The sequence below is a fragment of the Miniopterus natalensis genome, chromosome 18, assembly GCF_054644295.1.
Source record: "Miniopterus natalensis isolate mMinNat1 chromosome 18, mMinNat1.hap1, whole genome shotgun sequence".
NCBI lineage: Eukaryota > Metazoa > Chordata > Mammalia > Chiroptera > Miniopteridae > Miniopterus > Miniopterus natalensis.
Window position 1 is genome coordinate 34,143,909 of NC_142098.1, and position 10,585 is coordinate 34,154,493.

Below are 10,585 nucleotides of genomic sequence, written 5' to 3' on the forward strand. Positions count from 1 at the left end.
TGGACAGGAGCATGGAGGGGTCAGGATGGGAGAGGGAGTTCTGGAAACATTTTGAAGGTGGAGCTGCCTGGGTCTGCAGACAGACTGGACGTGGGTTAAGGGGAGATGAGGAGGACCTGTAGGGCTGTGGCCAGAGGAGCTGGGATGCTCCACGTGCAGTAACGGGCACACCCAGGGAAGAATAAGTTTGGGTTTCACTGTCTGTGCTGCCTATTGGCCCCCTACCCGGAGCCAGGGACAGGGGTGAGGTTGAAATGGGTCATTGTGAGGTGCCACTGTCCCAAAGGGGAGAGGCATCGGCATCCTCTCAGCTCCCCCAGTGGTCCATGTGCCCTGGGCGTTGCTGGACACTTCCAGCCATGGCCTGTGATGACTTAGCACTTCTGAGCAACTGTCCTGCACCCCCCGCAAGTCGCCCAGGACCATCTCCCTTGCTCACGGATCCACAAAGACCATTGTTCTGACCATTTATTGGGGGCCTTCTGCTAAGCACTGAGGGGGAGAGGGAAGAAGGAAGGAGGCATAGAGGCCTCTCTCCTTCCCCCACCCCTAGAGCCTTCAAGTCCCCAGATGTCCTGCTTCCCAGTACAGGTTGGGACCCCCCCAATGACATTAGGGTGACTGATTCTGAGGCAGCAGGGAAAGAGAGGTGGACCCTGGAGTCCACAGGCCCAGGTGTGGTGCTGATGAGGAATACAGGTGTCAGGACAGGCTCAGGGCCATATGTCCTAGGGGTCCAGGGTCCCCTAAACTCCAGGAAGCAGTGAAAACTGGGTGGCTGATGAGGACGAGTCCTCAGCTCAAGGCAGGCTGGCCCGGGAGCCGGGGCTTCTGGCGCTGGTTGGGCCCGATGTACTGGAGAGGCACGTGGGTGGGAGCTGTGATCCGATCAGTGCCCAGGTAGGGCTGGAGGGCAGGGGGCACGAGGACAGAGCCATCCTGGGGACAAAGCAGGCCTCAGGATGCTGTGGCTGCACTAGCTCTCCACCCTCTACCCCTCTGGGTACGATCCTTTGGCCCCCCCCACCTTTTTAAGATTTCTTTATTGATTTTTAGAGAAAGGAAGGGAAAAGGAGAGGAACACCAATGCAAATGGGAAACATCAATCGGCTGCCTCCTGCACGCCCCCCACCAGGGATCGAGCCCACAACCCTGGCATGTGCCCTGACTTGGCAATTGAACCCGCAACCTTTCAGTGCACAGGACAGCGCCCAACCAACTGAGCCACACCAGCCCCTCACCTTTTGCTGATTGCTCTCTAGGAGGGCGATGAGAAGGCGGGGGACAGCACAGGCTGTGGCATTCACCTGGGAGAGAGGCATGCTCAGGCTGAGGCCCACTGGCTGGCCCCAGGGAGGGCTGAGGTCGTGTGGGTGGTGTGGGCGGTGCAGGCAGGGGAGGCACAGGAGTGCGGGGGCTCACCGTGTGGGCAAACTGCAGTTCCCCAGCCTCTGTCTGGAACATGATGTGGAGGCGGCGGCTCTGGAAGTCTGTGCAGTTAGAAGCACTGGTGACCTAGATGGGAGGTGGGGTGGGCTAAGAAGATCATCTATGGGGGGCGGTGTTACACTCCTTCCACCCTGTGTCCCCACCGGGGTGGGAACTCACCTCACCATAGCGGCCCCGGCCTGGCATCCAGGCCTCAATGTCGAACTTGCGGTAGGCTGGAAGGCCCAGTTCCTGGGTGGGCATGTCCAGGACACTGCAGCCATGGAGAAAGACAGGGAAAATTCAGGGGGAGGGGAGGAGGAGGGGAGAAAAAAATGGAGGCGTTGGAAGAGAAGGGAGCCAAAAAAGTGGGCACCGGACGTAAAAAAAAAAAAAGATAGTGGCAAAGGGGACACCTCCTTGAGGCAGAGATGGCGATGGAGGTGATACAGGAGGAGGAAGCAGGAAGGGACTGATAGGAAACAAGGCTGGGGAGGAGAAAGGGCATGTGGCAGCCTCTCCAGGCTAGTCCCACCATCTGTAATAATGGCACCCCATATTTTTGTAATGGGTCTCCCAGAAAAGAGTCTGCATTTCTCAGCATCTTTTGAAAGCTACGTGAGACTGACAGGGGAAGTAGACCTCCAACATCTTAAAGGCAAGGGGTGTGCCCCACCTTCCCACTGGGTGGTGAGAAGCTGGCTGGGCCTGCATGAGAGGGAGCACCCTAGGGATAGGGAGCAACAGGAGGGAAGGGGCCTGGGTCTTGACCCTGGAGCACCATGCTGCTTATGCTGCAATTACAATCCCATAACTCGAATCAAAACTTCAGAGATTGATAGGCAGGCAGATAGCCTCTATATAATCCTAGCACAGGGAAAAGGGGGCAGGGGGAGAAGCATCAACCTCCTACCCCCCCACACCCTCCGCACCGAAAGTGCAAGCCCAGCTCTGTCAAGATCTCCATCTGCAGGGACAGAAACTCCTCCAGCAGCTGCGAGCTTTGTTCCAGCCCAGGGCCTGTCACCCCAAACATCTCCACCTGGGGCAGGGTAGGGGGCAAAGGAGTCAGGAGACCCTTGGCTGTTGGGGTGACCCCCCCAAAGTCCCTGCTGTACTAACCTTGGTGAAGTGGTGTACTCGATACAGCCCCCACGGCTCTTTCCCCGTGTCTGTTTCTGCCCGGTAGCAGGTACTGGAACAAACCATCCTGGAGGAGCAGGGAGCAGGAGTCAGGGAAGGGAGAGGAAATGTCACAGGTGGGGACAAGGTGGACAGGAACTGGGCATCACCTGATTGGCAGGTCCTTGAAGGCCACGGAGTGGTCCATGAAGTAGCCTGGGAGGAGAGGGGGACAGGGTGGGTCAGCCAGGACCCACCCCCCCATCCATAGGAAACTTTTGTGAGGATCAGAAGGGGTATCCCCTCTGCAGATACAACGTTGTGTCAGGCATGTGGCTGCTGTGCAGTAAACAACCTCAATAACTGTACGCACTGGCCCCAGGGCTGCTGAGATATCCTGGGCAGGCAGCCGTCACCTCCCAGGATGCTCTAAGTTGCCCCCCTATAATTGCTCCTGCTCTGAGGGCACTGGAGGTGTACTCACCACCACCCTGGCCCCAGGCAGGTGCTCACCTGCAAGCCCCACCTCCGATGTCCCGGCCAGGTTGAGGTCTTCAAAGCGGGAAGGGTCAATGTTGTAAATTTGGGATGGGTTGGCATTTGGTGTCATCCCACAGCCTTCCTGAGGAGGCCAAGCCACAGAGGTCAGGGGACAGATAACCACAGACTCCTCCATTTTGCAGTCACAACCCTTTCTCCTCCCCTAGAAACATCTGGAATCACTGTGGCCTCCCTGTTCCGTCCTGATCCCTCAAGCCAGCCCCAGGGCAGTTTCCCCAGGGGAGACAGACTGGCCTCCCTGCCTGGCCTCCAAAATGGGGCCTGACACACAGCTTGGTGTGGAGGGCAGAGTCCTCACTCACAAACACAGCTCCTCGGAGAAGGTCTGGCACCGTCATGGGGGTGAAGCCCTGTGGGGAAAGGAAGGGGGTGAGAAGCACAGCCAGGACCCCTACCAGAACCCAAGCTCAGGCCTGAAGGGACACTGCAGATGGGCCAATGGCACCCTCTTGTCACTCCAAAGTCCATTCCATGTCAGAGGAAGTTGAAGAAGGCCTGAGCAGCGAGCTTGGAGCTGGCCCCAGGCCCCGGTGTCCCTGTCACTGGGACCCTCTTCTGGTGCTTCATGGTTTCCACACACATCATACCACACCAGGCAGCCGGAAGTGTAGTTCAGTTATACCCCGCCCCTGCTTAAAGCTTTCTGTGGCTCCCCAGGTCATGTTCAAGTCCCTCACCATGGCCAATGCCCCATGCATTCGACCCTGGCTAACCCTGCAGTTTCAATGGACCCCATGTTTCTGCAACACTCCCTTTACATGCAGGCAGGAGGCAGCGAGTGCAGTGGTTACAAGTGTAGGCTCTAGCCTTGAGCCTGCACACTAGCTGAGAAGACTTGGCCTACTTACTCCCCTTTCCAGGCCTCAATTTTTCCATCTTTAAAATGGGGATAATACTAGCACTCACCTCATAGAGTTGTCCTAAGAATTAAATGTGTCAGTGATACATGTAAAGTTCTGAAAACAGTGACTGGAACAGAGATCACACCCCCTCCTCACTGCCTTAAGCCTTCTGAGCTCAGCTTCAATGCCATCCCCTCCAGGCAGCCCTCCCACCCTTGGTTCATACCCGGTGGATGAGCTTGTTTAGTGTGAAGTTGACTAGGCCGTATTGCAGGAGGGCTCCAGCCCCACGCAGGTAATAGGAGCGGTGGCCAGACACGTGGGATAGGCGCCTGGGAGACAGATGGGCAGATAAGTGGGGACATATGGGCCAGGGCTGGGAGGGCAGAGGGGCACTCCAGTACCCCAGGGCAGAGGCCCAGCTGCCAAACGGGGACCGGGCATCAAACATTCATGCGGGGTGTGGCCCTGGTGGTTCCACATCCCATGCTGGGCCGGGGGGGCAGAGCCGGCAGCCAGCTGTTGGGGTGGGGAGGGCTGGGAGGAGGGGGCCAGGAGGGGGCTCACTTCTGACGGATGATGTCGAGTTTCTCGGCGATTTCCAGGTGGCCCCGGGGTTGGAAGGAGAAAGCTGGATGTAGATGAGAAACAGTGGTAAGAGGGGGAGAGGTACGAGGAGGAGAGTGGGGACCCGGGACAGAGAGAGAGGAGGTTAGAGACAGTGGGAAGGAAAGGCAGTAAGACAGAAAGAAGGGAAAGGAGAGAACAGAAGGCAAAGATGGGAAAGGGACAGAGAGGAGAAGAAAAGACACAGAGAGAAACAAACTGAAAGGGACGGAATAGGATGGAGGCAGAGCTGGAGCTGGAAGGAGATGGAGGCAGAAGCAGAAAGGAGAGGAAGAGAGAAGGAAAGAGAAGGAAATGCTAGGTGGAAGGGAGAGAGAATCAGGGAGAAGGGGAGACACAGAGAGCCAGGGAGGAAAAGCCCATGAGAGGTGGGGCCAAAGCACGGGGGCCAGAGACAGTTGGACAGACAGACACTAGTGGGCACACAGGCGCAGGGTGAGAGGGCCTGATGAGGGGAGAGAGTGGATGAAAACAGAGCTGCCCCACACAGAGAGCCTCAGCAAGAGCCCAGAGGGGCAGGGGATGGAGTCCACACACCCCTAGACCCCAGGGGCCCCACCCCCAGCCTGGGGTGCCCGAGCCAGAGTGGCCCACCTGGTTTGTCTCCGATCACATGTAGCACTTGGGCCTGGCTCTCGTCCCCGACGGGCTGCAGGGAGACAGAGAGGATCACCAAGAAGGTGGCACTGGGCAGACCCCTGACCTCCCTGATGCCCAGCACGGGGCTTACCACGTCTGGGTGGGTCTGGTTGGGCAGCCTCAGTGCCCACAGGTAGAACTGCTCCTCAAGTAGGGCCTCCTTGGGGTACAGGAGTGTGAGCTGCTTCCGGATCTCCCGGCCGCGTGCCCGCAGACTCTGATACTGGGGGTCCTGGGGAGGGTGAGAAGGGTCAGCCCAAGACAGGGTGGGGGAGTCCCTCTACCAGTCTGACTTGGATCCTTGCTGGCAGAACCACTGTGGTAGACATTTGTTACCTCCTCTTTTGGCTCAATATCCTTAATTTCCTTTAGGGAACCTCCCTTCTCCCTTCACCTTTACAAGGCACATCCATGGGGACATGACTCAGGCCTGGATTACTGGAACATTCCATTGCCTTGGCCATAGTGATTGGCTCAAAAGATAGGCACATGACATAAGCCAAACTTAACAGAATCGGCTCTAGGACTATGGCTGGAGCTATCAGGGAAGAGGTTCTCTTTGCACCCAACCCTGCCTCCCTTTCCCGGAGGGGAGAAAGCTGGTCTGGGAATAAGAGGGAAGCAGAACCAAATATGGAGCCAGGACCTGGATCCAGCGGTACCTGAAGCTTGCTTTTTAGTTTCATGAATCAATAGAGCCTGGTTTTCTTTTTTCCTTACTCCTGTTTGAGTTGTCACATACAATGGAGGAATCATGACTGTCACTGTCACAACGGAGGAATCATGACTGATATATGCTGCCTGCCCCTCCCCACCCCCAAGGGACAGGACGTTAACCCCTGTAGTACCTGTTGCGCCTGATTGTTGTCTCGGTTCGCCTGGTGGAAAGAGACAAACAGGGTGATTGGGTTGATGAAGTTGCGGGTGGGGAGGAGGGAGGGTGAAAGGTCATACAGGGCCGGGGGATCTGAATTCCTTGCTCTATGAATGCCTGGCTGGGTCCCTCCCGACTGTGCCTGTGTCTGTCAGTAAAGCTGGGAGGCGGCAAAATAACGTAACAATCACCCCGTCGCCCTGCTCACTGAGTATTGCCTGTGCCTGGCCCTGTGCAGAGGGCTCTCACACGACCCTATTTCTTCATAACCTACTCTACAAGGCTGGCATCAACGTGACCCCGTTTTGTAAGTGAGAAAACCAAGGCTCAGCAAGATAGTCTGTGAGAGTGTACTTGGAGGCCTGTGACCAAGGGCCTCTCTGATGCCAAGCAGCAGAGGGTATCAGAGAGACCTGGGCCTGAATGCTGGGTGCTGACCAGCTGTGTACCTTTAGGCAAATCTCTTCCCCTCTCTGGGCCTCAGAAAGTCTGTGAAATGGAATAACAGGACCTCCCCGGCTGGCTGCATAGCTTCCCCGAGAAGTTGCACTGGCACTTGCTGACCATTAACTGAGACCAACTGTGTTGTTTTCATGGGCTGCCCCGTGATGCTTGTGGCCCAGGCCCCAGCTCACACACAGTAGGTCCCTAGGAGATGTAATCAGTGTTGCGAGAGGCCTTCGGCAGAGTGGTGACAAGCAGCCCCGATGCCTGGCCGCGAATCCTGCCTCTCCAGCTTCCTGGCTGTGAGACTGAGGCACATTTTAACCTCTTAAGGCCTCAGCTTCCTCAGCTGTAGAATTGGGTTTGTGCTGTCCCTGTCTCTGAGTTGTGAGAATTAAGAATAAGGGAAGCACCTAGAACAGTGCCTGGCACACAGTGATTGGTATATAAACGCCTGCTATTATTTTTATGACTGTTTCCCAGCCCTCTGTGGGAGATGCTGTTGGGTGTTTAATCCAAACTCACCTGCCCTCCTCCCTCCTTTCCCACAGAGCCCTGGCCCAGCTGGCCCTCCCAGGCTGCCTGGAGCTCAAGGAACGTGGGCCCAGCTGAGGATGCCTCTTGCTGCAGACGGGTGTGGGCGTGGGGCTTTTGTGTCCCTGAGAATGAGAGAACCCTTCTGGAGGCTTCAGGGAAGATCTCCCTGCTCTTGGAAAAGGCACTCAAGCCAGAGAAATCCCATTTTCTGCCTCTGGCAGGGTCGCTGGAAGAAACACTGTACTAGGGCAGCCATCTTGGAACTGCGGGAGGGGAAACTGAGGTCAAATCACCACAGTGAAGTCACAGGCGGAGTGAGAGGGAAGGAACCTAGGTTGGGGATGCTGGGAGGTGCCCAGGGACACCTGGCCCTGGAAGGCTTGTTATGCGAGGTAATGAATGTCCACATCCTTCAAGTTCAAGTTGGGTTTCTCATTAAAAGCCAGAGGCATCTTGGCCCCAGCCCACGCAGCTAGGACCCCCATGCTCACCATCAGGGCTCGCACTGACTCGGCCACAGCCACCTTCTCCTCCTCCAGGCTCCTGATCTGCTCCCGCAGCTGCCTCAGCTCCTGCCACGTAGCGATCTGGGGTGGACACAGCAGGGAAAGATGTGAAGCGGCACTGTCCTCTGCCCCTTCTGGCTGGAGCCTCACACCACTGGCCGCCCGGACCAGCGGTGGGGTGAGGAGACCCCCTCACTGGCCCCCAGAGCCATTCTTTCCTCCTTCCCTTCAGTAAGAGGACTTCCTGACGCTCCCCTTTCTCAGGCCCCTTGGATTGGATGATGGACCCTAAGGAGAGCTGAACAGCTGAACAGAACAACATCCTAAGGGACCCGGAAGGAAGACGAAAGGACCTGGGCACTGAAGGGCATGGAGCTGAGGCCGCCGCCGGCTCTCACCTTTCCACTCCCTTGTGACAGCAGAAGAGCCTCTATCCTCGGGGCTGCCACAGCAGCTGACCCTGCACTCCCCAAGACAGGGGTCAGGGGGGGTGAGAGAGACCAGCACCCCCCCAAATCTGCTCCTCCTCCTTAGGGATAGCCCCACCAACCCCCGTCCCCCTTTTTCTTTTGGATTTAGCCTTAGGCGTGAAGTCGAAGCACAGAGGGAGCTGACACCCAGTTCCTAGCGCAGAGATACCCCGCGCGCTTTATGGAACAGACGCATAATGGGCGTCTACAGAGCAGGGCCTTCGCACTCTGTTGACAACTGGCACATGCGTCAGGTCCTAGCACAATACTGGCTACACTAGGGAAGGAACGACAATTCCTGCAGTAAGATCGCCCCTGCTGGAGAGTGTCTTGGAAGCCCGTTCGTCCGTCGAGCACCCAGTCGGCTGGCCCGCGCAAGCGCACTCACGATCGCCGGGAGGTCGTCCGGCCGCAGCTCCCCCTTGCGGTGCTCCAGGGTACGCGCGGTTTCTTCCGGGCATGTACACAGCAACTCCACGTCCAGTTGAGGGAGCGCGCTGTAGCCCTCGCGTGCGTGCTCGTACAGGAGGTTCCGGTCCCGTTTCTCGGATGCGAAACTTCTTGGGCTCTGGTTGCAGACGCAATGTCCCCGGGGCCGGAGCCCTCGGAAGGCCGCTAAAGGCCACAAGCGGCGCGCTACGGCCGCAGCCATCTTGGCTGGGAGACAAGGAGACACAGCCCTTCGTCCCGCCCACTTCGCGTTTAGACCAATTGCAAAGCAGCCGTCCTGCTCCGGACAAGCCACTCAGACCCAGGAAGAAATGAGCCGCTCCCGTATCTCAAAAAACCGTTCAATGAGGGACGTTGACCAAGATTGACTCTGTCGTTGTCCAATCGCAGCCTTTTCCACGCCCCTTTGGTGTACGTGAGTGGCAGAACCAGCCAATCCCTGCCGGGCTAACCTCCGGAAGTGGCTAGAGGCCGGATTCAGCGTGTCTGCGGGCCCTACTAGGGTCGGTGAGGTCGTTGGAATCCTGGGGTCCCCCAAACCTCCCCGGTTCTCTCCTTAGTTTCCCCTTTACTTCAGTATGCGGGCGGGGTTGGTTCGGTCCCCGAGAGCCTACCCAGAGCGAGGCGTCAGAGGAAATTCCTTAGATTTTAACCAGAAGATCCTGAGAGCGGGAAGGGGAGAATTTGGATCCCAGCACGACTACGGCCACTTTTCCCTCCTCGTTTCTGAGTCTCTTATCCTCTAACACAGGGACGCTGCAGGCGGCAGGATGTCCTGGTCCAGCCTTCTCCGTGGCCTCAACATGTCCCTAAGTTATGGTAAGTGGGGGTCTTGGGCTGCAGAGACGAGGCTGGGTGAGGGTTACCTCCTCTGGGACTTCTTTGCCTCTGCCTGTTTGTTGTCATTATTCTGTTTAAACAGCATTAAAATGAGTTAATTCATGTAAAATGCTTAAAGTAGAATCTGTTAGTTATTATTGTTATCTGTGAGTACCCCGGGATGTAAACAGACATCTTGTAAAGGGCTTAGAACAGTGCCTCGAACACCAGAATTGAGTTGCTGGTACTGTTATCTGTTCATTGGGATAAGAACCCACCTCTGCCCTCCTGGGTTGTGTCTTTCCAGGCCTAACCCTGGTCCCCCGGCTCTGGGCCACCCGCCCCATGGCCACCCTGAATCAGATGCACCGCCTGGGGCCTCGAAAGCGGCCGCCTCCACGTCTGGGCCCCACGGAAGGCCGGCCGCAGCTGAAGGGCGTGGTTCTGCGAACGTTTATTCGTAAACCCAAGAAGCCCAACTCGGCGAACCGCAAGTGCTGCCGCGTGCGGCTCAGCACGGGCCGCGAGGCCGTCTGCTTTATCCCGGGGGAGGGCCACAGCTTGCAGGAGCACCACGTGGTGCTTGTGCAGGGCGGACGCACCCAGGACCTGCCCGGCGTCAAGCTCAAGGTTGTGCGTGGCAAGTACGACTGTGGCCATGTGCAGAAGAAGAAGTGACCACCAGGGGCACGGTGTGCTGGGGTTCCCGCAGAGTGAGAACCTTTGTCTCTGGGTTCCTGCAATATCCTTGGGAAGCTAGGCCACCTCTAGAAGCAGCTGGTCCTGGTTCAAATCCTGGCTCCACCTCTTCCATCAGAACCACCAGTAGCCCATAGGGGTCCCGAGTGTGAATTAGAAAAGGGCCCCCTCTGCCGACACCCTTGGTGTCCACGTAGAGTGTTGGTGCAAGAGGCTTCTTCTGGGACAGTACCACTGCCCTCTGATGGGAAGGGGTAGCAATAAACACAGGCCCTGCGGTTCGACTGTACATCTTGCCTGGTGTTCACCCTCTGTGTGGTCTTGGCAACTCACATGCCCTCTGAGTCTGTTTCCTCTATTAACGGCACCCCCTTTCTTCGGTTTGATGAAGATCAGTCACTGTGAAACATGCGGATGGCTACTCTGTTTTAAGGTTTGGAGTATGGTGGTAGCACCAAGACCCAGTTCCCCATCCTGCAGGCCTGGTGCCTGGGCAGGGAAAGGCCCGCCCTCAAGCTTCCTCCTGAAAATGGCAGTAAATGTAATTGTGGCGATTCAGGGTGGGGG

The 10,585-nt window shown here is 57.1% G+C and overlaps 2 protein-coding genes across 3 annotated transcripts; one reads left to right on the forward strand and one right to left on the reverse strand.

Annotated features, from left to right (window-relative positions):
- Positions 1 to 454: 454 nt before the first annotated feature.
- On the reverse strand, positions 455 to 8,712 carry SARS2 (seryl-tRNA synthetase 2, mitochondrial). Of its 2 annotated transcripts, XM_016206479.2 has the most exons (17): positions 8,439 to 8,712; positions 7,566 to 7,661; positions 6,068 to 6,097; positions 5,795 to 5,881; positions 5,311 to 5,379; positions 5,175 to 5,229; positions 4,521 to 4,584; positions 4,180 to 4,285; positions 3,414 to 3,461; positions 3,064 to 3,172; positions 2,721 to 2,766; positions 2,551 to 2,638; positions 2,361 to 2,470; positions 1,609 to 1,702; positions 1,423 to 1,515; positions 1,242 to 1,307; positions 455 to 939 (listed from the first exon to the last, which is right to left on the reverse strand). In XM_016206479.2, the coding sequence occupies exons 1-17, from the start codon at positions 8,700 to 8,702 to the stop codon at positions 796 to 798; spliced, it is 1,569 nt and encodes a 522-aa protein (XP_016061965.1). In that variant the 5' UTR covers positions 8,703 to 8,712; the 3' UTR covers positions 455 to 795. The 2 variants fall into 2 exon arrangements, with proteins under 2 accessions (XP_016061965.1, XP_016061964.1); XM_016206478.2 differs by lacking the exon at positions 5,795 to 5,881 and having other exon boundaries at positions 5,311 to 5,451.
- A 278-nt stretch (positions 8,713 to 8,990) lies between these two features.
- Positions 8,991 to 10,307, forward strand: MRPS12 (mitochondrial ribosomal protein S12). Its single transcript, XM_087826689.1, has 2 exons — positions 8,991 to 9,319; positions 9,627 to 10,307. Exons 1-2 carry the CDS (start codon positions 9,271 to 9,273, stop codon positions 9,995 to 9,997), a joined length of 420 nt encoding a protein of 139 aa, XP_087682815.1. The 5' UTR covers positions 8,991 to 9,270; the 3' UTR covers positions 9,998 to 10,307.
- Positions 10,308 to 10,585: the final 278 nt, after the last annotated feature.

What these genes read in the sequence shown, in the direction of transcription:
- MRPS12 (XM_087826689.1), top strand. Translation starts at nt 9,271, where the DNA reads ATGTCCTGGTCCAGCCTTCTCCGTGGCCTCAACATGTCCCTAAGTTAT. An exon ending in CAACATGTCCCTAAGTTATG is followed by an intron (nt 9,320 to 9,626) that starts GTAAGTGGGGGT and finishes GTGTCTTTCCAG; the next exon opens with GCCTAACCCTGGTCCCCCGG.
- SARS2 (XM_016206479.2), bottom strand. Translation starts at nt 8,702, where the DNA reads ATGGCTGCGGCCGTAGCGCGCCGCTTGTGGCCTTTAGCGGCCTTCCGA. An exon ending in ACCAGACCCACCCAGACGTG is followed by an intron (nt 5,230 to 5,310) that starts GTAAGCCCCGTG and finishes GTCTCCCTGCAG; the next exon opens with CCCGTCGGGGACGAGAGCCA. An exon ending in CTCGACATCATCCGTCAGAA is followed by an intron (nt 4,286 to 4,520) that starts GTGAGCCCCCTC and finishes TCTGTCTCCCAG; the next exon opens with GCGCCTATCCCACGTGTCTG.